This window comes from Barbatula barbatula (genome assembly GCF_947034865.1).
Source record: "Barbatula barbatula genome assembly, chromosome: 7".
NCBI classification, from domain to species: Eukaryota; Metazoa; Chordata; class Actinopteri; order Cypriniformes; family Nemacheilidae; genus Barbatula; species Barbatula barbatula.
Window position 1 is genome coordinate 7,474,141 of NC_136770.1, and position 24,269 is coordinate 7,498,409.

General features: G+C 37.4%; 1 protein-coding gene across 3 annotated transcripts; it reads right to left on the reverse strand.

Annotated features, from left to right (window-relative positions):
- Positions 1 to 682: 682 nt before the first annotated feature.
- On the reverse strand, positions 683 to 24,269 carry lrrfip1b (leucine rich repeat (in FLII) interacting protein 1b; the record flags this gene model as incomplete). Of its 3 annotated transcripts, XM_079459803.1 has the most annotated exons (20): positions 683 to 2,439; positions 2,548 to 2,652; positions 2,770 to 2,849; positions 3,132 to 3,249; positions 3,394 to 3,443; positions 6,809 to 6,953; positions 7,088 to 7,180; positions 7,606 to 7,698; positions 7,905 to 7,997; positions 8,109 to 8,279; positions 8,450 to 8,575; positions 9,044 to 9,073; positions 9,340 to 9,417; positions 11,851 to 11,916; positions 12,907 to 12,957; positions 13,514 to 13,558; positions 14,110 to 14,157; positions 14,445 to 14,462; positions 15,466 to 15,552; positions 23,660 to 24,261. In XM_079459803.1, the coding sequence occupies 20 exons, from the start codon at positions 23,747 to 23,749 to the stop codon at positions 2,329 to 2,331; spliced, it is 1,698 nt and encodes a 565-aa protein (XP_079315929.1). In that variant the 3' UTR covers positions 683 to 2,328. The 3 variants fall into 3 exon arrangements, with proteins under 3 accessions (XP_079315929.1, XP_079315930.1, XP_079315931.1); XM_079459804.1 differs by lacking the exons at positions 13,514 to 13,558; positions 14,110 to 14,157; positions 14,445 to 14,462 and having other exon boundaries at positions 23,660 to 23,749; XM_079459805.1 differs by lacking the exons at positions 7,606 to 7,698; positions 13,514 to 13,558; positions 14,110 to 14,157; positions 14,445 to 14,462 and having other exon boundaries at positions 23,660 to 24,269.

Here is a 24,269-nt window from a genome sequence, read left to right on the forward strand (position 1 = left end):
TCGCCTCTGCTGAGGTTAGAGAATGTCTCAAGACTTGTGCGGGTGCCAGGCAAACCAGATGGCATGGCCGAGACGGATCTTGCTCAATAGGCAGCGTGACGTGCTGGGGAGCTGTGATCGGGCCCCCAGACATCGTGATGGAGGCACTAGCGGGGAGATCTGCTTCATTGAGGTTCTGAGGTGGGCAGCACGGCTGTCCCGCAGGGTCGGGGCCCTCGGGGGGCGAGCAGGTCTGCTGACTTACCTGCCTTAAGTCTAGAGAGTGCGGAGGGCTGCGGAAGTGGCAGGTCACAACGTCAAATTGAGGCTGTTGCATGCATGCTCACTGAACCTGTGTCCTATGGGCATCGCCAGACCGTCCAATAGTGCACCATGCCATGATGTGCTGAGGACGAGATTTCATACAGAAATACCAATATGGTTTACTGCTTCTGCCAAGATCCTTGTGTTATGTAAAACATTATGTGTTAAATGTTAATGAGATAAGTCATGATTTTTAAATCATATTTAAACTTATATAAAAAAACTGAAGTTGGTTTGTTTTGATTTAAGCCATTATAACTCAAAAAATAAAGCTAACTAACACAACAAAACACAATAAAAACATGATTTTCTACCAATCTAATTTTTTGGAACCAAACTCTTCAAATACAAATACATAATAAATAGTACACAAGTAGGTCAGTGTTATTGCATGAATTTATTTCTTGCTATGCCATGTCATACCGAAGAGCAATAAAACAAGTCATAACTTATTGTCATATCTGTTTATTCCAGGCTTATACGTTCTTGAGATCGCATGTTTGTATTCAGTTAGTGTGTAAATGATGTGGTGCTTTGTCTCCCATGATAGCACAACCACTGGGAGGGACACGAAGTAAACTCACAATTATCAAACCCTGTGATAAACCATTCACCCAGCAAATATAACATCATGACAATCACAATTATAGTTTTCATAATTGTGTGTGACCATCTTATGTAAATGCAATGGTCAGTAACACAGGGAAAAAAACATTATTGCAATAATGCTCCAATGATGGTAATTTATATTATGTTTAAATGAATTAAAGGTACACTCTGTCAATGGCAGACCATGATTGAAAGTGCTATAACAGCCATTTTCAAAAAACATTTTCAAAAGTCTTTTGTTACAACATGTTTACAGACTTGTGGATTATATCTTTAAAGGCTGGTGTTTTCTCAAAAGTCAATTTAGCCATGATCTGATTGACTATACTTGATATGAAATAGTGTTTTAATAAACTGTGCGTTTCATAAACTGACCACCACATACTTAATACATGGAAAGAAACAGACCGTGTCTTTTTTAGTCAGTGGTAAATGTACATTTATCTTTTGGCCCATGTTACTTAAATAAATGTAAAATATGATCTGAAACAGAACCTACACTTTTTCAACAATAAAAGAAATGTAAGTTCAGCCAATTGAGTGACATGACAACGATCAAAATATTTCAAAGCTTATGAAGATCCTTCTTATTGTATTGTGTAAGTATGTTCTTCAATATTTTACAAAACAATTGCATTTAAACAAAAAATACTTACATCTTATGTACACACAAAAGTATAGCATGAGTTTTTCATGAAACAATCAGCATGTATAACTCCAAAGTGATATATCACATACCATGAACATGTCAGTTGTTAAAATGTTAAAATGGCTCACAAAAAATTAAGAATACTCTTTTTGTCCAGAAGACTGTTTCTGCATGTAATAGCATACATCCAGCCACATATATCTGACCAACACAATTTATGGGGATTAACCTGCAACCACAAGCATTATCCAATGATTGTTGATATCCACATATACATTTGAACCATTTCCAAACCATACAGAGAAGTGGAACACTGATGCTGGAATAAAGTGCATTATCCAATAAGGTAAATCAAAGTCCCGCTCCACTGATTTACTAAAGCAACATGCTGCCAAAGCTGTGCTCTGCCTGGGGTGCTTTGGTCTGAGGTCTAAAAAAGCAGTCCGGTCAAGTCGACAAGTTCATGAAGGACCTAAATTCTACAAAGGTCACTTTGATGAGCCCCAGTTTACAAATCTTTGATGTGTCATCTGCTTAGAATCTTACAAGCAGCCAAATGGAAGCTGCTTGAAATAAAGTTTGACATTTAGGCTTGTCAGACATATTTCAGAATGTTACAAAGCCTGAATTAGCATGATTATTAACTGGGCTAATTTGATTCAACTGTTTGTTTCGATAAATTATTCAGTTTCATAGAGCTGGCAAATGATTGGTGCCAAAGGGCTATAAGAACCATGCCCAGTAATCAACGTGGGTACAGGTGGGCATCACTGGTGTGCCAAAAGGGCACTCCGATTGGCTTTCATCTTCTCTAGTCTCTTCAAGAGGTGGCTGTTGGTTGCTTCCAGCTCATCTACGCGGTCAAGTGCAGATCTCAGCTATAGAGTATACATGGCAAATAAACATTAGAATGCTTTTTAAATCAAATGCCGTATAAAACATTTGAAACAGTAAATGCTGTTACATAATTGCATGTCAGACATCACCTCTCTCTGCAGTTTCCGTTTCTCCACTTTAAGTTCATCTTCCACTTTCTCTGCAGCCTCAGCGGCCGTCTTATAGCGAGTCACCTGACCCTCTAGACGAAGAATCTGCCACATGACCAAAATTACAGCTTATAACATATAACTGAAATAAAAGCAGGATATATCAATTGATTATGAAATTATATGTTGGAGTTTGTTGTTTTATTTTTAACCACGACCTACATTTTGCTCAAGTGCTGTGACTTCCTGCTCAGACTTGACCAGTTTAAATTTTAGGTCACTGATCTGTCGATTTGCATCTCCTGTGTAAACAAAACATTTTCACAATTGCATATCAGCAAATTTGTACATGTATTTATTTACATTTATGAGTTCAAACATTCATACAGGAGGGATGTGGAAAAAAGCAAGTACTGTACGTTTGGTGATGTAAAGAAAATATTAACGTATATACCATATTAAAATACATGCATGCCATTTAAAATGCACTTACAAGACAGCATAGTTGCATATTAAACTCCACCCTATATAAAGACTGATCATGGTAAACAATTGACTTCTAGGTGTTTGAAGGTGAATCTTACTCTGCAGTTCTAGTATATGAGGATCTAGACCGTTCTGTAGATCATCATCGTCTGTGCTTCCCACCTCATCTGTCCCATTTTTCTGTTTCTGCTCTGCAATGGCTTTAAACTTCTGTACCTGCATACATACATACATACACAGAGCTTGTTGAAACATGCTGATGAATTCCTAATGACAAGAATGATAATATCTTCCTCTCCCAGGGTTATCTCATCACTTTCCCACAATATCAGTACACACGCATTTAATGACAGGACTTACCTGTTCGAGCAAACTCTCTCTTTCCTCCACTAGCTTCCTCAATCTGATTTCTAAAAAGACATAAAGGAAACTTCCATGAACATAAATACAATCAATAAAGGAGCAAAAACATTTTGCACACAATGAGACAATGTACAGGTGCACACACGTGCTAAACAACGGGCAAAACGTCGCGTTTACGTATGTAACCTCCGTTCCCTGATTGTGTCGACAGAATGGGGTTAGACTTGAGAGCCTATCATCTCTGACGGACTTGAAAAGGGCAATAAAAATTGACGAATTAAATCTGCATGCCGGTCTCCGCCAAGGACATCTGGGTATAAACAGGAGCCGGCTTGCTGCATTTATTCACATTTTGGTAGGGGGTCCCAGAGCTTAAAAAATGTGGGGAGCCCCTTACACCGGCCGTCACGGGCGGAGGCCTAGTTTCTCTAATGGGAAGAAGCTGCCCGGCAACGTAAGGGCCACTGGGAAGAGCTATTCCTTCACTGAGGAAACGCGCTATGGAGACCACTTTCTACAGCAGGGAGGAGTTTAGTGGAGAATGTGCGTACTGCAAGGGAGTGCCGCGAGAAGGTGGACGTCAACAGAGGTCATATATGTTTTGAAGCAAAACAAAATAATAATTTTGCAGTGGTCTTTGTCCCAGACATAAATTTGCTGTTGGCTCTTGGACCTTGGTTCACGTCTGACCTAGGTTATATCCTGATGCCACATTCCCTCTCTCATCACTACTTTCCTGTCAACTCTATGTAAAATAAACGCAATATATTGTTGTCAAGAAAACAGCAATACTCCCCACCATCACAATACTAATTTTTTTTATGCAACAGTTAAAAAGAATGTATTAATTTGATAAATTATACCATTTCAATGTGTGTAAAATTATTAATTTATCAACATAATTTTTTTAATCAACAGAATATAGTGGTAATGTTAGAATTGTATTTTATATGAGCTCTGCCGCTATATTACAAGAAGGCACTATTGCTTTATTGAATTTGTACATGTTAAGTAGGCTACATTTTGTTGTCTGTTGATGGGAATTATGTAAGATGACAAACATTTTTACCATATAGTAATAAGTAAATTGATCACATATACAGTATAGTAGTTTTATTATGTTTTAAATAGAAAGATAACATATTTTGTTTCCAATTTAGAATAGATTTTTATTGTCATTGTTTTGAAGAACGAAAAACTGTTTAGCAGTACAAAAAATAATGATTTAGATAAAAAAATTCAAAGACAAGACGAGGAGAGAGGTTATAAAATAGACTTTTAATTGTACATTCTTTAATAATCTATCATATCACTCAGCAATGTATATAAATTAATTCATGTCCCTCTTGACATGTCACAAAATTTATTTGCACAATTCTCTAAAAAGAAAGAAATAGATTTCCATAGCATTTCCATGGCATATTTGTAATCAGGAGTGCAGATCTTCAATGAAGAAAAAAACATTAGCAAATCAAAACGAGTCTTTTAAAGTATCATAAAACAACACAGTTAAAGATCTTCTTTAATTTCATCTTGGTCATAAAGGTCTGCCCGGGGATTTCTGCTCTCTGTCCTCTCGCACCAGTCTCTTTTCGTTCCCCAAACCAACCTATTTCATTTACTGCTAAACGAGCAGCATCGAATGCAACAGCCTCCTGACAACTATCAAGAAAAAAAGCAATGCCTGTGTACTCCGTTGGCACGCTACTTGTGTCATCCTGTAGGCACACTTGCACGGACTCATTCTCCGTCTCCTGCTGGTTTTGGGATTGCGTTTTATTGTTTTCTTTGACATTACAATCTTTTTTTCCGATACAGCCGGTAGGTTTAAACATAAGATCTGGTGATGTTTTTGATGCTTCAACGATTCCTATTGGCTCCCAAATATCTGCCTGCCTTGTCTGCCTTGTCACTGTACTGTACTTTACTGTAATTCCAGACATTATCTGACACTCGGGTTTTAACAGATTAAGTGAGGTTTCGAGGCTTGAGTCAATTCTTTCTTGGTCAGTTTTACCACTTGTTGTCTTTAATTTCATCAAATTGTTTTCGTAAGGATTTAGAAGATTGCTCTGTGTCCGAACGGCTTTATTCTTAGATAAATAAGTCATTGCTTGTCCACGACTTCCAGTGGAATTGTCTTCTGTCTTCAAATTCCTAAAAGGATCATTTTCCCCAGTAGAGAGGTCAGACTTCAGATCCTCTAGGTTAAACCATTCTTCTAATGAATTGTCCTTATTTCTTTTACCCTCTTGGGCAGACATCTGTTGAACCTTCTCAAGCACCTGGGTGGTCCCGCACAGATCTCTAGAGATCTTCATCCAGTGATCTTGTGTTTTAGGGGTGTTATGCTGTTCTGGAGTTCTGTCTGTAACATCATTGGAATTAAGATGAGAGGCCAGATGGAAAAACAAAGCTTTTGATTGGATTTAAATGACTGGAGCAAGACGCAATTAAGATTCCAAGGAAATCGAAATACACAGAGATTGATTGAGCTGTCATGATTCCAGAGATTGGCTAAGCTTTTCTTGCTTGACTTCTTCTTTAAATTGGGTTGATCAGCGAAGAGAGAATTTCAGAAGAGGTGACATGTAATTATGTTGTGGTTGAAATGCAGCATAAAAATTCAACTATTCAGATACAGAAAGTATCAGGCAACATATAAATAACTATACTGTATACTATAATGTATGAATTTTTTTTAAAACACATTATTTTACAATAATTCATTTAAAATGTATTATAATTAAGAAGAATTAAGAAGAGTTTGTCACATTGAAACTGTATTTGGTAAGCTGATTATTTTTTACATTTATTTGATGTTTAGTTTTTTTCATGTTACATGCTGCTGCTCTATATACTTCTGTGTGTGCATGCGTGTGTATGTTTTGGGGGGTTTTAAGGGAGTGGTGTGTCTACATCAGTAGTAAATGGGCTATATGCATGCGTGACTTCCGCGTTTCACAGTAAGAACCCTAGGCAGTTTCCAGTTGGGCGACTTAAATGAGAAATTAGTTACATTTAGCAGATGCTGTGCATTGTGGCAAACAGCAGCGGTACAGTAGAAGTGCTGTTCTACCGTATTTTATATTATACTTTCATAAGTTCAAATTTGGTTATAACATTCAAATACGGTGAAGATTCAATGTACATCATCTGCTAAATTAAACAATTTTCAAATTTTTCCATTTCTCTCTGCCAGAAACTGCCCAGGGCTCTTCCTGTGAAACGCTGAAGTCATGCATGCATAGACATTCCTAGAAGAGCTAACATTCTAACATTTCTGAAAGCAACTGTCGGTAAAAAAAATACAGCTAACACAATAAAACACTATAACAACATGATAACAGAATAAAAAACAATAGTTTTTTGTAATAACAAACTTATCTCATTTTGGATGTTATTAACTTACCTAACATGCTTTCTCCACTCATGGTGGGCGTAGGAGTGTCTTGAATCAATCGGGAGGTTGGTTCTGCATCAGCATGCCCATCAACCACCACGTGTGCTACCACCCCATTGGCTGTCACCTCGCATCCCAGCACTATTCCATGTTTCTATGCAGAAATACAATCAGACATCAATTTCCTATATTTTGTTCTAATGATCTATTGCTCTTATAATATGTATGCAATGTTTTAAACATTTTATATCTTGGCTGTAATTCCCAATATTCCTTCTACATGTCTACCTTTAGAGCATCTCTAAGCCGGTAAACCTCATCCCTGAGAGCTTCTCGTTCATCATGGAACATTTCTGAATACTCCTTCTGCCTCTCTAAGGCCTTGATGCAACCATCCACAGAAGTGAACAAGCAGGAAGGGAAAGAACACATGTGTAAAGGAAAGACCTAAGGTTAAGTTACAAGTTTCATGTGACACAAAGAGTTCAGAAGTTAATAGGTCAATAAGTTAAACAAGCGAATGAAGAATTTGGAGAATTCTAAAAGGGACAATCCATAAAAAATATTATTAAAGGTACCCTCAAAATTTTTTTTCAGTATCTTATATTTACACCTAGTGGTTTGGATAAAGAAAAATAACTTTTTATCTCTTGAGGCTATATATCATTTTTAAGACATCTTCGAAAAGTGCATTTCTTTCCTTTTAAACTGGTGGGAAAAAATAATGTGCATCTTTAAGTCTTAAAAGAAAGATTTTTTTTTCATGTGACATAACTGAAATAAATGGCCATGGAAAGTAATTGTACCCGGATCCTTTTATCTTTCCACTCCAATGTTTCTTGCAGGTCAGAGATCTCTTTAATGTAATCCTCCTGCTTCCCATGCGACTCCTGGGCTTTCTGATGCCCGGCCATTAGGGCAAGCAGTGGAAAACATACAGATGAGAAGAAGAATCAGAAGCAGAAAATGTGAAAAAGAGAGAAGCAGGAATGTGACAGAATCTATCTATGCCAAGTAGATAAAGGACCAAAAACTTTGACACAATTTAGAGCTTTGCTCTTCACAATGTGTTCCCCACTATATCCACGTGACAAACAATGCTCACCTTCAACAACTCTTCACTCTGCCTCAGTGTTTCCTTCACCTCGTCGAATTGGCCTTTCAGGACACTGTGAGCATGATGCTCTCGCTCATACGCCTGACAGAGAATATAAAAACAATTATCATTACTGACAGGATTCTGAGAAGAGAGACATAATATACATCTAGCATATGTAATGTCGAGAATTAGAGGAAGAATATGTTTCACCCTGGTTTTCTCCTCACACTCTCTGCGTGTCTCACACAGTATTTCCTCCATCTCCATCAGAGTTTCTCTCAGCGTGTCAACTTGATATACGAGGTTGGTCTTCTCATTGTCCAGCTGAGCATTGGACACCATGGCCTTACGGTACTTCTCCTCTACCTCCACTAGGGAATCCTGAGAGAAGACAAATTTCAAAGATGCTCTTAACAGTCTTTTCTGTTTATTTTGTTCAGCTGCATCAAGACACCCCTTTGGAATTTTAATCTGGGATCATCATCTAAGGTACCGTCTTGTGATTATTTTTCGTTTTGTGCCATAACACCTTATCGAAGCCTCAATTTTACCTTCATTTCTCGTATGGAGGCCTCAGTGTCAGCTGAAATTGAGGTATCACAACTCCCTCTTCGTGATGACCCTCCGCCGAGAGATGCAAGAGTTGCAGCTGAGAGTGTGGAGGCTGTCCTGGAGCCCTAAGGATTTTGTTTACACATTTACTTGGTGTGTTAGGTCACTTTGTTATTGTATGATAAAATATTTAGTCCCTGTCGTGTTTTTTCAGCATAACTGCATCTATTCTTAAAGGAATAGACTATAGTTCACCTTTAAAATGAAAATTCTGTCATAATTTTGCCTGCTCTACTTGTCATCATTTTAAACCTGTGTTATTCAAAACACAAAATAAGATATTTTGAAAAAATGTTGGTAACCAAAAACAGTTGGTCCCCATTGACTTTTTTTGTATGGACACAAAAGCTATGCAAGTCAATGTTTTCTGTTTTCAGTTACTAACATTTTTCAAAATATGGTCTTTTGTGTTTTGCAGGATAAAGAAATTTGAAATGACAAAATGGCATGTAAATAATGAAATCATTTCTATTATGAAGGTGAACTATCCCTTTAACATCACAAAAACAATGCATGCGGATGGCCCTACTGACCTTTTCTAGGAAGTCTGATCTTTCCTCCACCTGGGTGAAACAAATGGCATTATTGTAGTTAATTTAAATTGTATTCTGTTATCCATGAAGGCATCTATTCAGGGCCATAAAGAATAATTTTCCTTCCACTAGAGGGAGCCAAAAACAAACAATATTCATGAAGGATTCGTGAAACAGCTAATTAAGTGAAAGAGACCATGTCTCTATTTTGTCATGGATGACTATAAGTTACACAGATAGTAGAGATGTCTTTGAAATTGCAGCAGGTTGAGGTATGGATCAAACGTAAAGCTCACCACAGGACTGGCACGAGCTGAACTGGCCCTAGATGAGGCCCTTGAACTGGAGCCCAGAAAGCCATTGTAGTCTGAGGGCTGACCAGGAAAGGAGGCACATAAAAATAAACATAATAAGATGGACAGAAAACAGATGTTTGAAAAATTGGGTTACCTCTCAGCATCAGAGGGAAAATATTTGAATTTGCAGATACAAGAGAGTTTGAAAAATAAAGCAGTAACATATAAAACCATGCTCAAATTCTAAGACAAACGCAACCTGATGGGGTTTCCGTGCAAAGGATGGCTAAATCTCTCTGACAACCACGACTCTAACACAAACAACAGACAGAAAAATAGCTACAAAACAAGTGGTTAAGTAAAAAATGCATGCTTTATTAAATTAGAGATAAACCACTCTTATTAGTGCCATATAGGCAACTGAACACAACAGTGGTGCAGGCTCACAAGTGAAAATTCCTCAAACGTTCGTCAGAAAACCTCATGACAAACAAAGACACAATGCCTGTTATCTGAAACCAAAACCATGCAAAAGGCATCACAAGCCCTAGCCGGCACCGTGCCACAGCCGTGTCCCTGTCAGAGGGAGAGAGGTAAAGACGGGGCCTTACGACTCTTGTGCTGGAGCCACTGAAACGCCTAGAGCCAGAAAATGAACTTTCTTCATTCAGTGAGCCCTGCAGACAGAACAGAGGTGTTCACTATACACCTTACCGACTACTATATTCACCTTATTATACACACTAGCCACTTTCACACATGGAAACCATTCAACTGTAGTAACATTTTCAGATGACCACATCTGCTACTTACACATGCAATGACTTTCTTTGCTGAGTCGAACTGAAATACTAAACAGCACCAAAATGCTGTTATAAGTCAATTGTCGAAATAATCTACACTCATTAATATTACAGTTTGTTTACAAACAGCAACAATATGAAACTGATCCATCAATGTCCTGCAAATTGCTGACCATTCAATTTACAGAAAAGGCTGTATGTGGGAAAGCGCCATAACTCTTTGACCCTCTAATTAACCTTTTATATTGGATTCAATTTATTGTCATTACACACATACAAGTACAGTGCAACGAAATGTTTTATATATATATCTAAAATGGCACACCACTGTGAAATGTAAGATATCATGCAGATAAAACAGTGTACACATTATAGTTTTTTTATGTGAAGCTAAGGCCGTGTTCAGACTTGACTTCTTTTTTTAAAATGCTTGCATCTATTTACATTGCAAGCTTCCTATTTTACAATAGACTTCCGTTACGCCGACTGTTTCTCTGGGCTGCCTGCGTGCATGGACGCTGCCTCCAAAGTCATGCCTTTTTTACAAAAAAAGCACCTTTGTGAACTTTTTCTTGTCAAAAAGAAGTAAAGTCTGAACACGGCCTAAGACACATTAGTCCTTCATTTTAATGCACTGATTTTAAGTACGAGGCTAGAGGCCAACGCAAATAATTCTCCTTTTTGAATTTTGTTACGAAACTGCATGGAGACAAATGTAAAACCTCGATTTCAGGCTGCAATATGATCAATTATAAGTGCTAGAAACAAACCCTGTGACTTCTTGAGCGGGGGTTTTCACTAAAAAGCGCAGAGGGCTACAAACACACAAACACAAAGAGAGAGGAAGAAGTGTGCATATACTTATACAACATGTTTAGAAAACCAAATATTCTTCAGATAAATAATCTCTCAGCTCTTACAAGTTAATAAATGTTATGACATCAGATGAGGGACTGCCATCTATTAAGGACCACCATCTGCAATCTATTAAGGATGCAACTTCTTCTCATTTATAGCCATTAAATGAGTTTGAAGCCTTGAACCAAACCCACAAGATATAGAAGGTGGTGAATCAGAGCAGTAAAATGTCTTAAAATGTATGTAGTAGTGGCAAAATGAATGAACTCTGTTTTCTGATTGGTGGATCTTGCTTAGGGTTTGTGTGTAGAACTGTAGAATTTTGTAATAACATTTATTTCAACATACTAGTTGAAAACACTGACTTCAACATGCTCATATTAACAGTAAATTATTCCATGGAGATTTTGAAAGGGATTATATATACAATTCTACTGTTGATGTATATGTACAGATTCAATTCTGTAATGGATTATTCGCACTCATGTCTTTCAAAACCTATACAGTATGACTCTGTCTTCTGTGAATCACAAAATATATAATATATATATATAAAAAGATATGTCTCTCAGTAGTTTTGTGTCAATACAATGGAAGTCAATGGGGACCAGTGTTGTTTGGTTTCAAACTTTCTTTAAAATATCTTCTTTTGTGTTCAGCAGAAGAAAGAAGGTCCTTCAGGTTCGTAATGACATAAGGGTGAGTAAATGCTGAAAGACCTGATGTTCGTGGAAACTTTCCCTTAAAGTTTGCTGTAAGATGAGTAAATAAATAGGTAAATGAATAATTAAATTAAATAATAAAAGAGGAAATGTGATGGACTTGGAAAGGGATTTGGAAAGGGACAGACCCGTCCATTTTGTAGTCTGGCTGATGGCAGACTGCTGGAGCTGCTGCAAAGATCTGTGTGGTTGCCCTATGGTAAGCAGAAGAGGACAAAGGGACAACATAAGAATGAGAAAAAAAGCATGATAGCCGAGCAAATAACTGCGGTGACAGAGACAAGAATGATTCAGCAAGACTGAATGAATGAAAGGGGGAATGAGCAGTGACAGCTGGAGCTCTGTGTGCAGATGGCGGCACTTAATCATTATTTACAACACAAGTCATTTTAGTAATCTGAAATTAATCAGTAATCAATTCAGTAACAAAACATTTTATCAAAACTGTGATTTAAATTGCTTTGAGCCAAAAGTACATAGATCAACACCATCAACACAAAAAGTTATTAAATAATTGACCACAATTATGTTTAAAAGCAGCCTATACAAAGTTTATAGACAAACTATAGACTTGTAACATCCTCTATCAGCTAGAAGCTTGTTCTGTGGACTGACACAAGAATTATAGTTATGGACCACAGAGCAGCCCAGTATGTTATGTCAGGTTTAGAACCCTGGTTTATTAAGTGTTTGACAGAGTAAAAAACTGCATTCAAAATCTTTCCCAACTAAATACTAGAGAAGGATGCATGATTTGAATGGGCAGCCTTCAAATTACTAACCACCAAGTAAAAAAGCATCAAAATGTTACATAGCAGTAATACCCATTAAACATACTAAGCAAAAGTGGATGTTTTCATTGTATTTGTACGGTATGGAAATAGAGTCAACGCCAAAGAGGAAGAATTGTACACTGTAAAATAAATGAGTAAAAAAAGAAAATCTATATATTTATACATATATCTACAGAAATAAAGGGTGAAATATGTTTTTCTGTAAAATTATAGGATACAAGGATATATATTAAATAGTTTTCCCCATTGTTCTTGTAAATGTGTTGTCTTTTTATAGTTTTTTATAAAAGTACTTCTATAAAAGTATGTTCAATTTCAGATTTTTCGTGGCGAAATAACAGAAACATTCTGCAAAATGATATGTATTTTTTACAGTGTAGATGTACTAACCCTCAAACTGCCCCGACTTCCAACAGACATCCGCTCTTCATCATCTGATATCTAAGAAGACACAGGGAAAACAGAGAGTTTAGACATTTTGTCTTGCCATGTTCCACTAAATAGTGCAAAATGCTGCATTCTGTCAATTGATTCACTTTATTTCTGTGCGCCAGTTAGCCACGCCAATAATTATCATAGCCAGCTCTTCATGTATGCTACAGTATATTAAACATCAAATTTGGAAAAGGAGAGAAGGATCATGAATCATGAATAACGTCCCATTGACTCCCATTGTATTTATTTTCCTTTCAAAGGCAGAAAATGGGGATGAGGTTTGTTTGGTGACAGAAATTGTCCCCAAATGTCCTGCTTTGTGTTCAGCAGAACAAAGAAATGGTTTGGAACAATCTGAGGGTGAAAAATTGATTTACATTTTAAGGTGATCTATCCCTTTAATATAGAATGCGTGTCATTTTACAGCTTTAAACACAGCTCATCAAATCAGAATTCAAGTATTCTTAAACTAAAGGAAGGCAGCCTGAATAAAGCTAGATATTTATTTGAGAAAAAAGACGAATGAAACAGAAGCATGAAAAGCAGAGGGTTAGATACAGACCGAGGTGTGCCTCCGTGTGTGGCGAGAATACCGCTCACTGTCTTCCTGCAGATCAGAGCAGGACAAGAGGAAAGAAAGAAGGTTTGAGGTGAAAGGGCCACATGATCATCAAACACGGAAACATGCTATAGAACAAAAACTGTACAAAGCGTGCAGTGAGATTAAGCTGTATATCACATCCCCTTTAATAATGAGGTTCTGTCTGAGACAGGGTGTCTGGTGTGGTGGGGGTCGTGGGGAGGGGGTGAGTGCTTTAGTGTGATGTGGGTCATGCATGCCACTGCCCTATAATCCTACTTTATGTTATGACCATCTCTGCTAAGCTTAAACATGTCAGATGGGCCTCCTGAAAGCTCCCCAACCCCTCCCCACCGCTGTGCCAGTAAAACCTGTAAAATGAAGATCAGATGCAGTTTGCCTAAGAAACACATGCAACATGCAACAAAATCACATTTCATTCTCTGAAGGAAACTGGAAACAAACAAACACTGTTACTGAATAGGGATTTCATTTACTGCCTGTCAGTGACTGTGCCCTTTCTCTAAAGCATTGGCGGTCTACTGCATGCGGCAGTGTGATTTAATGACAGGTCATACCATCCACTGTTCAATATGGCCCCATTTGCTGTCCAGCCCATAGTATTTCTGGTGCAGAAAGGAGGAGAGTAAAATGATCAGATGAGGAGGGAATATGAAATTATAGAGGGAAAATAAAGGGAGGTTTTAAATACAGGTTTAAAGGAAACGTGAAGCGAAATATCCTGATTTTAACACAGGATTGCTTCTGTTATTTTATTCCTCATGCTTTAACATATTTTTGTAAGCTGGTGCTCATATAATGTCCTTAATGCAAAATCCTACCACTAGCTGTTCTGAAGATTGAATATAAGGGGGGTTAAAATAAATATAAGGGATGGAGGACCATTTCTTACCTTTTGTGCCTGATATATCTAATAAACCACCAAGGATACCAGGATGAAAGAGTGAGAAAAGAGAGAGAGGAAGGGAGATGGTTTTACCAGAAAAAGAATCAAGACATGCAAGGTGAAAAAGAAATAAGAGGACAGGTGTCATTTGTGAATATGATCTGGTAAAAAGGAAACACAGTCTAAAAGTCTACTTAAATTCTAAATATGCTTTCATATTTATGCCATAACTTCACCCAATATTGAAACATTTTACCAGAGATGTCTTGACAGTGTTATTGTCGTGAGTCTGGACGTTTTTATATTGACTGACCACATAACGTCTGACCCATGGTTTCCCAGGTGTTACTGTAGGCCTACATTTAAATGCACACAACCCCAGCAGTGCACACTTTGAATATCATTAGGAATTTTCATTTCGTTACACCTTATAAATCATATACACCATATACAAACCCATTTATGCATGAAAATGTCTTTGAAGTTCATAGAATATTTAATTCATGCTAAAAACACCAATAAAACGATAAAAAGACAAAATCACTGTATAAGCTGTACCTGCCCAACAATATGTGTATTCTTTCATGACTTCATGCTAAGCACACCTGTCTATACAAGACACATGCTTATATATGTTCTCAGCGTCATATTAGTGCACTTCAAGAGTGGTTTAGGGGATATAAGGTGCACTGTAATTTTGAAATGGCTTGTGGGGTTGTGACAGAATTTACACAACTCTCAATGTAGGCTTACTTCACTCCACTAATGAACCATATCCCATTACCGTAAAAGAAAACGTTTTGCAATGTGTATAAAACTCATATTCAATGATGTAACCATTAAGTTAAAAGTAATATAACACTTTCATTGCGTCGAGGAAATGTGTACACATCATAATCACATTCTTTAAAAAAGTTTTCAAACATATAAGTAAATATGTATTACTACATTTGTTTTATAATTATGAATACAAATGCTTATAACCTAAAATAAAAGAGAACTGAAGCAGTTCAGATGATGTCCTGACCTCTTTCTGTTGCCTCTCCAGTTCCTTCATTCGGATTTCTCGAGCTTCTGCACGGGCAGCCCGTTTAGCTGCCAATCTGGCCTCTGCCTGAAAGAGAGAGACAGAGAGGGGGAGATTGAGTCCCCCAGAACCTTTGCAGTGTTCCTTTCAGAGAGTAATTTAAGGAATTTCACATGACTAGATATCAGCACATCAAAAAGGTCTATTTACAAGAATTCAATGATTAATCCAGCATAATCTAATCAACTGTTTAGGCAACACAATGTTGTAAATGCCCACCATTAGCAGCACCATAGTGCAAGAGATCTCTTTCCTTATTAGGAAAATATATATATATATATATATATATATTTAAAATAACAATGAAATAAAAATCGACATGAAGCTTCAGGAAAACAATTCTGTATATATTTGTAATTTCATCAATATAAATGTAGGATTTAATAGCTTGTAATATGTAAACCCATATTACCATATCTAATCAGTCAGGGCGAAAGCAGTAAAAAGTTTTTAAAGCCAATGGTAGAGCGACACTGTGTCTTCAGCGGATGCGGCAAGGCGTGATGCGACGGGACAAGACACAATAGAATCCATTAGAACCCATTATCATTTAAAGGGGTGGTGTATTTGGGTGATGAATGTTATATAAACGATGTATATAACGGCGGGTTTGGAATTCATTTGAAACTGAAAGAAAGAGCCGCGTTCCCAGCCCTAAACGATCCCGGACATGAACTGCACGTGGTAACTGTGTTTTGTTGGCAATGTGTGCGCACATGCTTTAGTTCCACCCCCCACACACACACACGTTGCATGTTTGCTGTATCTGTCTTTTATAAATGTGATCAAACTAAAGACTATGTGAAGGGTACAATACTATTCTGTAAGTACTCAAGATTAACATGAGATATGCAGAAAGTTATGTTATGGCTGCTTTAAACAATTTCCCACAATGGACGAGACGCCGCACGACAATCTCATTAGAACAAGCAGTGCGTCACATCGCGTCAGGTATAGACACTGTGTTAAACTTATTGAACTAGTAAACACAGATTTGACCTACAATACTAAAGAAAAACAGTAGAGGGCAGTATGTTCACAAGTGCACTCATTTGAGCACTTTACACTTAAATGTTTGAAACAAAACAGAACCCAAAACAATAAAAGGGCTACACCCAAACCTATTTACAGTGATTTCATACATCGCCTAAGCAAACCAGACCCCATAAACAAAATTGTTTAAAGAAATGAAGCCATTCAGATATGACATAAGCCATCCTAAGAACATCTTTGTCATGGGTTCCCTGATACATTTTTTTATTGGTTTTTAGAACGACATTTTGAAGTACAATTATGTTTGTTGTTTCACAGTTTTTTGCTCACTATACAATATACAGTCATATGTCAATTATGAAATTTGAAGGGCCTCCATTTAAAAAAAATGTTTTTGCTAAAGCTATATAAAAACTACATGAGGTCTGATTGATCGGTCAGCATTACATCTAAGAGATTCAGTTATTCAAGATTACCTTTCCACTGAGATATCTGCCTATTAGTTTTGACATTTCTTCGCAAGTATAACATACTGTTCGAAGTCTGACTAAATCTCTGACAAACAGGCCATACTAATAAGCTTGCCAAGCGAAACACATAGACTGTTAGGAAGCCACTGTTTTCCTTTGTCTGAACAAGTTGCAACTCATTGAAAAGAGAAGCCTGTGTCCAAGATCCTGTCAAGCACATCCAGCCTGTCAGCAACATGCAGGAGGCCGGAATACACACACACAGTGCAATTCACACAAACTACTGAGTGTCAGAGAATTACTTTCGAAAAACAATCTGTCTATTCAAACAGGAACAATTTTAGTGATGTCTTAAATTTTAGCCACTCTAGAATTTAAAAAGTGTCACCGCTGAAAGGCGTTGTAAGGCACGACATGAAGTGTCTGCAACTTCTTCAACCATGACTAAAACAAAGATTAGCGATGCAAGAGGACAAGAGGCTGGAGAAGATGGTTCAGTACACTGAATAAACTGCTTTTGTGAGGAAATAGCATTTCACAGACAGCCTTCTAATAATCAGCTAAATTCTCAGATCAAATAATCCCCATTTTTGTTGTATGCGTTTGGTGTTAGAGTTACATTTGGAATAAAACCTCTGTTTTATAGTTCATAAGTGACATCAGGACCTTTGTCAAATACAATGCACTTGTAAGCTTTGAATAAAAGATTCTGCTAAATGACTAAATGTTAATGTATTAAGACCTGAGATCCAGGTTCTAATACACTTTACTTAGCAATTTTAAATAGTAGCAATTTAACTTGGGTAAGAGGGTTTTAGGCATTGTTTTAGAACCTCCCTTAACATATGGTAAAACAACTTGTCTGTCATGCTCTTTTCTTTTATTATGCATTGCATATACATTCTTATCAGACAGTCAGGATGATAAGTGGTATATTTTGCTAAAATAAAAGTCTGATTGTTCATTACCCTACTTATTACCAAGCTCTATGCCAATTTTTTTAAGAAAAAGATGATGTAATATTGATTTCTATTTAAATGGCATTATTATGCAGGAAGAAAGCGACCACATAATGATACAATACCCATGAAACTTGAAATATGAAGGATTGTGGGAAATCAGTTGCCAGCACAACAAGTTAATAACACAGTTTTGAAGTCATTATACAAAAATATTTAACCCGCAGTGTGTCAAGATTAATCAGCATCAAGCAACTAAAAATGTATTATTGCTTCCTTAGCTCTAGCTTCAATACTGGTTTCAAAATTTCCTGGAGTTATAGACACTAGAGTAAAACCATAATAAACAAAAAAAGGGATATTAGCTTTCAGAACAACTTGAAACACGTCATTCCAAATGTTTACGTCCAAGAGAGTCTGCTGAAATACTGCATCAGTAAAGCGTAGTTATAGTCTAAACACATTCACATGTCAGTGGACTCCACAGGACCAAAGTTAACAGCTAAAGCTTTGATCAAGCAGCTCAGCATGGGATGCACATGTGTGCAATAAACTGCAGTCTTATCAGTAAACCCAGACGTGTGTGCATTCTCTGGTTTAATGCTGGGCACTAAGTAAACGAATGTGGTGGAGAAATAATTGTTACTGCAAATGTAAAATTCCACGTATATGTCTTTATAATATAAAATGCTTCAAGCTTCACTGATGGTCGCAGCTGGCATGCTGAATGATTTCTTAGGCCTACGATTTCTCACAAATATTCTCTTCTCTATTTAGCAATCTGTGTTTTCTGCTTTGGCTGACTGCCCTCATCTGGGGAGCTGTATTTTCAGCTTTAACGTTCAGTTTCTGGTTTCGTTAAACACTAGTAAAAACAGACTAGTCGCTGTTATTTGAGGGATTTGAGGTTCTGAGAGGAGAAGGCAGAGTGCTTGTCCTGGATCAGCCATGAGCGTGGCTGAATCTGGCAGATGTTCCTCTTCTCCTCAGCTGTGTCAGGACCCCACAGGCCTCCCTATGGTACCATAAGGAACTGGATTCTTTGACATGCCAGGAAAGAGAACTACATTTAGGAGCTAAGCAATGTCAGTGCAATACTGCAACTGATCTGGCACAAAACATGTTATTTTGGAATGCTGCTTTTCCACAATTGACAAACTGCTGCTTAATCATCTCATTCAAGTCGCTTTCAGTGGAGTTTAATCTTCTTAGAAATAGGAATAATGACTAGAACCCGTGCTTAGGATGCACCAAGATGTGTTTGTGGAGCGGTGTGTGTTTTTGCATGTGTTCCTTCCGTAAAAAGATTTCCCAATATAATTGATTCCAAATACCGATTGAGAGGTCGCGTACATCTGAGATCAAACTCAGTCCTCAGCAACTTCATGTGAATTAACTTCAACACAATCTAATTCTGTGACACCCAACTAGGAATAGAGTCTATTTATTAAGACAATTCAATATTAAACGTACACTGATAGGTTCTTAACGTATTTGTAATCCAAGAAATCCTATCATTAAAATATGTGGTAAATTTCATGTTCATTCTACTAGACAGATTTTATTTTAAAGACTCAAATGTGCCAATTTATGTTTGTATACTCCTTTTCTAGCTCAATTTGGATAGATAACTATACGTTTGAGACTCCCTCTGCCCTGGGTTAATCCAAAGATTGGAGATTGGATCTACCTACTGTATTTATCTGACCAATGGTAGACTTGGGCACTGTTCGTGATTATGTTTTTCAAAGCTAGTAGCACAGAAAAGAAATACATCAAAGCCCAACTTTACACTTTCTTTGAAAACCATTAATACATATCCTATGAAGTTTATTAGATTCCAAACAGGCTTCCACCTCAAGTCATTTAACATATGTGGCTAAGATGCTAGACTAAACTATGAACTTTGCATCGAAAAAAAGGGAACAGATGACAAGAACGTTCCACCTTGAATGCTGACTCACACTTTGCCCTGCTCACAAATGCATGCGGGCTGAAATGTAAAGTGAGTCAGCAATACAGATTGTAACACTGTAAGTGAAGGTGTTTAAAGCACAAACAGATCATAACAATTATCATTGATCCTGGTCTTAAAAAGCGTGCATGATTCCTAATAAAGCCTTATACAGGCTAATGGATGCGTTGATGTTTTCTAGGTGACAGGGCACAGCAGATTATACACTCCATAGAGCACTCCAGACTAATCTGCTCTTAGAGCGCAGTACGCAACGCATCACTTCCTGTATGCTCCTCACCTCATTCAACCCAGAAACTTAATCACAGGATTACTGCAACAGGCTCACACTCAAAGGCCTACAAATATCAGTTTTTCCTCCCAGCTATCACATAAAGCAACGTAAATTGGTAAATTACCATTCATGACGAACAAGAAAACTACACTCTATTAATGGATGCCAGGCACTTTTGGGGGTTTCTCTGGCTAATAGGAAAGAATTGGAACATCGGGGTGGGGGGGCGATTAATACAGGATGTTGTGGAGAGGCTTAAAGGATGCAGGTCAGTGGGTGGGGCTACCTAGTCTGTGACTGTAGCAGGACAGGGGCTAAGCATTCTGCTACTACAACATATGGAAGGTTGTTTAGCAGCCCTGTATTTCTACTTAATTCCCTTAATGGGCCTTAATCACGCCATCTACTCTATAAACTTTACCCTATCGGAATGAATGCCTGCCAAATACCCACAGTAAGATATACACCCTATAAGGCTTTCTGCTAAATGCCTCAGCAGTTGGAAAATAAAAGGGCATCGTGGGGAAAATAAGACGAATATGAATGGAATTCCAAGTTGCAATGGTCTGCACATGCTGGGAGGTACATGTTTAATGTGGATCATGGGACTGTGATTTTAGTTTCCATTAAGCTAAGAAAGAGTAAAGGTATTCAAGAAGGATGAACAACCATTCATATAACCATTCTGATGGATTAAAATAAATAATTCATAATTTCATCATCATGGCACAATTAAAAACATTTACTCTAATGACATCAAAGTAATGGACATTGGAGAATGTCCATCAAAGTATTTTTTACAAGGCTACAAACCATATCAGTGACTTTCAGTGAAAAATTAAACCATTTAAAAATATAAATAAATAAATATAAATGAACAAAAAAATAAAAGCCTAGAATAAAATGTCTATAGTACTATACACAAACAATGTTGATAAAACTGCAAATATATTCCAAATTAGTTTTCCATCTGTTTTCCCTTTCTATACAAAGGACAGAGGACAAAAAAAAGATGTGATGCCATATCATTGCCTGCAGTGCAGTAACCTATAGCTTTATATGTATACTATATAACCAACAGCACAAACTACTACACTTTTTGTAATAAAATGACTATAACTGCTATCATTTTGTTCAACTAGGGCAGGGGTATTTCATTAAAGTTCCAAGATGTCCGGTCTTTAAATTTTCTTCCAAACGTTGGTCCAGACAATATGTTTTTTTGAAAATAAATAAATATTGAATAAAATAAGCCCCCTTGTATATATATATACACAATATTATCAGGCCATTTATTTATTATTTTGATATCCACAGTGTATGTAGCCTGTATGTATATGCTCAGTGGCTAGGGGAATGCCCTTTTAATAGAAGTCTGATTATTAACATTTGTCAACAAAATACTACTGAAAACATTCAAACAACAAATTTAAGAATTAAAATGATCTCGTCATAGACAGAAAACGAATTTAGGTACTAAATTAGCCTTTCCGTGAATATATCTTAAATATTGAGTGAATAATGCCATTTTAAAGATTGAAATCTTAGTGAAATTAATGCTTGAAATTAATATTTAATGCATGTTATAATATGTTCGATTTTGAGACTTTAGCCTGGGTTTTCACAGGGTCACAAATGTTTACATGATGATAATGCTAAAGCTCAATGTAGATAAAAACCTTATGGTCCATAAAATATCCCAAATCTGGTCGAAAGGTTGGAGACATATAGCAAACAGTAAACAGACTGACGTATACAAATACTTGAAAGTTGCTGCATTTTTACTGCTGTGTGTCTTTCTACCTCCTCTGCGTGTCTGCACTACTGTTGTTAAAATGAGCAGGTGCTGCAGCTCTTCATGCGGTGCATCTTTGGCAGGAGAGAAGCAGCCCATGCGGAGCCGTAAGGGTTAAAACGAAGCTCGTTCGAGTTATGAAATGGGTGGGAAAAGCTTTTAAAGGACTTTCACATAATTCACATTATGACTGCTTTTTTCCTTGGCTTCGATATTTCTTAATGTTTGGTGTTGAGTTGAAAAACCGCTCAGCTGGCAGAGATGTTAATTTTATTCATTAAACATGAACCACTGCAACATAGTTGTACTACTGACCAAGCAGCCCTATTACACCTACTTCATATCTGTAGAAAAATCTCTAAATTACTGTTTTTCAATTGTGCCTCTGCAGTCACATACAAAGTTTTTACTTCAATTGTCTCAGTTCTTTCAGCCTCCGGGCATTGCAGCTGATTATGAAGTTTCTAGAGAAAAAATGTAGGATGTAAAAGTTAATGTAGTCTCCAGGGACTGAGTCCTCCTGTATTAAGAGGGGAGTTTAATAAAGGATGGGGAGTTTTAGAGGGCACAGAGTTTTATAAGAACCTTAAAGATCATAGGACATTTTCGATCCTTTTTATTTATATGAACTAAATATTTCATTTTTTCAAATAGTGTCAATTCCAGACCTGTTTAAAAACAACTTAATAATTAACCTTTTATGATGACTTTCAGATTGAAGATTTGGACATGGTTAAAACAATATCATCTACATGAATGGCATGTGACAACAGCAACAACAAGTGAATGCACTGTGAAAAGTAATTTGACAAGAAGAGTCTATGTGTGAATTCTGCAGCGAGGAAATGCTTTCCATATGTGTCATGTTTATCCAAAAGGTCATAGAGCGTAATACCTACCAACATCTGGATCATGAGCTCCCTGTGTAGAGCACAGTGAGCTATGAAAATGACAGCCAAATGCAGAATCTGTGATTCCAAACTATTTTTATAGCATGACCAAACCACTGCACCATGCATTTGAATCACGTCCTTATTTCAAGCTGTGATGGTCTCCCTCTCAATAGAAATATGAAAAAATGCATACAGATGCCTATGTTGGTAGGTGTTGTTTTCAAAAACACGACACGACATAGGCTGGCACAATTCATGCCATTTATTGGGTGTGATGTGCCGCATCACAAGGCTTTGACGTCAGCAGTCTAGAGCATTTTCGTTTGATCTCTGCCTAATGACGTCACGGTGCTGTGCAGGTATTCGCGCATGCAGATGAGGATGCTCAACTGCGCTATTTGAACAGGGAACCATTTCAATGTCATAATGCGATTTTTAAAATCGATGGTAATGAACCCACTTGACATGCATTTTGACAATGCATCCCCCGTCATGCAAATCAAGTAATTCATTGAAACAGTGCCCTTTGATGCAGTCTGCGACGAATAATGTTTGTTTGTTTCACAGAGGCTGCATGTGGGTGGTCAAAATGTTTCATTGACGTGCTTAAAGAGGAGCGTCATCGGATCCATGCTTGTCAGCATGCAGGAAACGAAAGGAGAGGATGGACGAACGATTCAGCAGAACAAATAGGAATGACGTTACCCATAAAAATCGTAACTGTTCGAAGATTTTTTTATATTATGCTAGAGTTTAATTAAACCATCCGCCTTACCTCTCGGGCTATTTGACTGAGAGCATCATCCTCCGCCGATAGTTTCTCTCGGTTGGGAACTCTTTTCCTCCCCGTTACTTGAGTTGCCATTTTTAATTCCCTTATGCGATGTCACACACATTCAGTAAAAATGACTTCCTTTAAAGTGCTTTCCAGTTATGTAACGATCAAAGATAACAGTGTGATCGTGTCATGGTTTAAAGTGAACACCCCTCTGATTGTGAATGAATAAAGCGCAGTCTGTGAATAAACGAATTCCATCAGCAACAAAAAAATGTAGGGCACTTGGACACATCCTCCCTTCGATGCCCCATCGTCTCCATAAAACGCATGAATATGTCAGGAGCCTGTTGCACGTTCATACACGATGTGTCACTACATCACGATTCAAATAAAAATGTCAAATGCTGATACGCCATAAACAAGACCATATGCGCTTGAGAATACCGGTCATCCCAGTTATCCTTCCAGATATTTCCCAAATCTGCTTGATAATTCGACGTTACGTCAAAAGAAATAATAAAAAATACGTCTGGCCAGGGCTGCATTTATTTCTAGGACACAGCGAATTTGGTGACCGGCGCTATAGGATTCAGCAAGCCAATGTCAT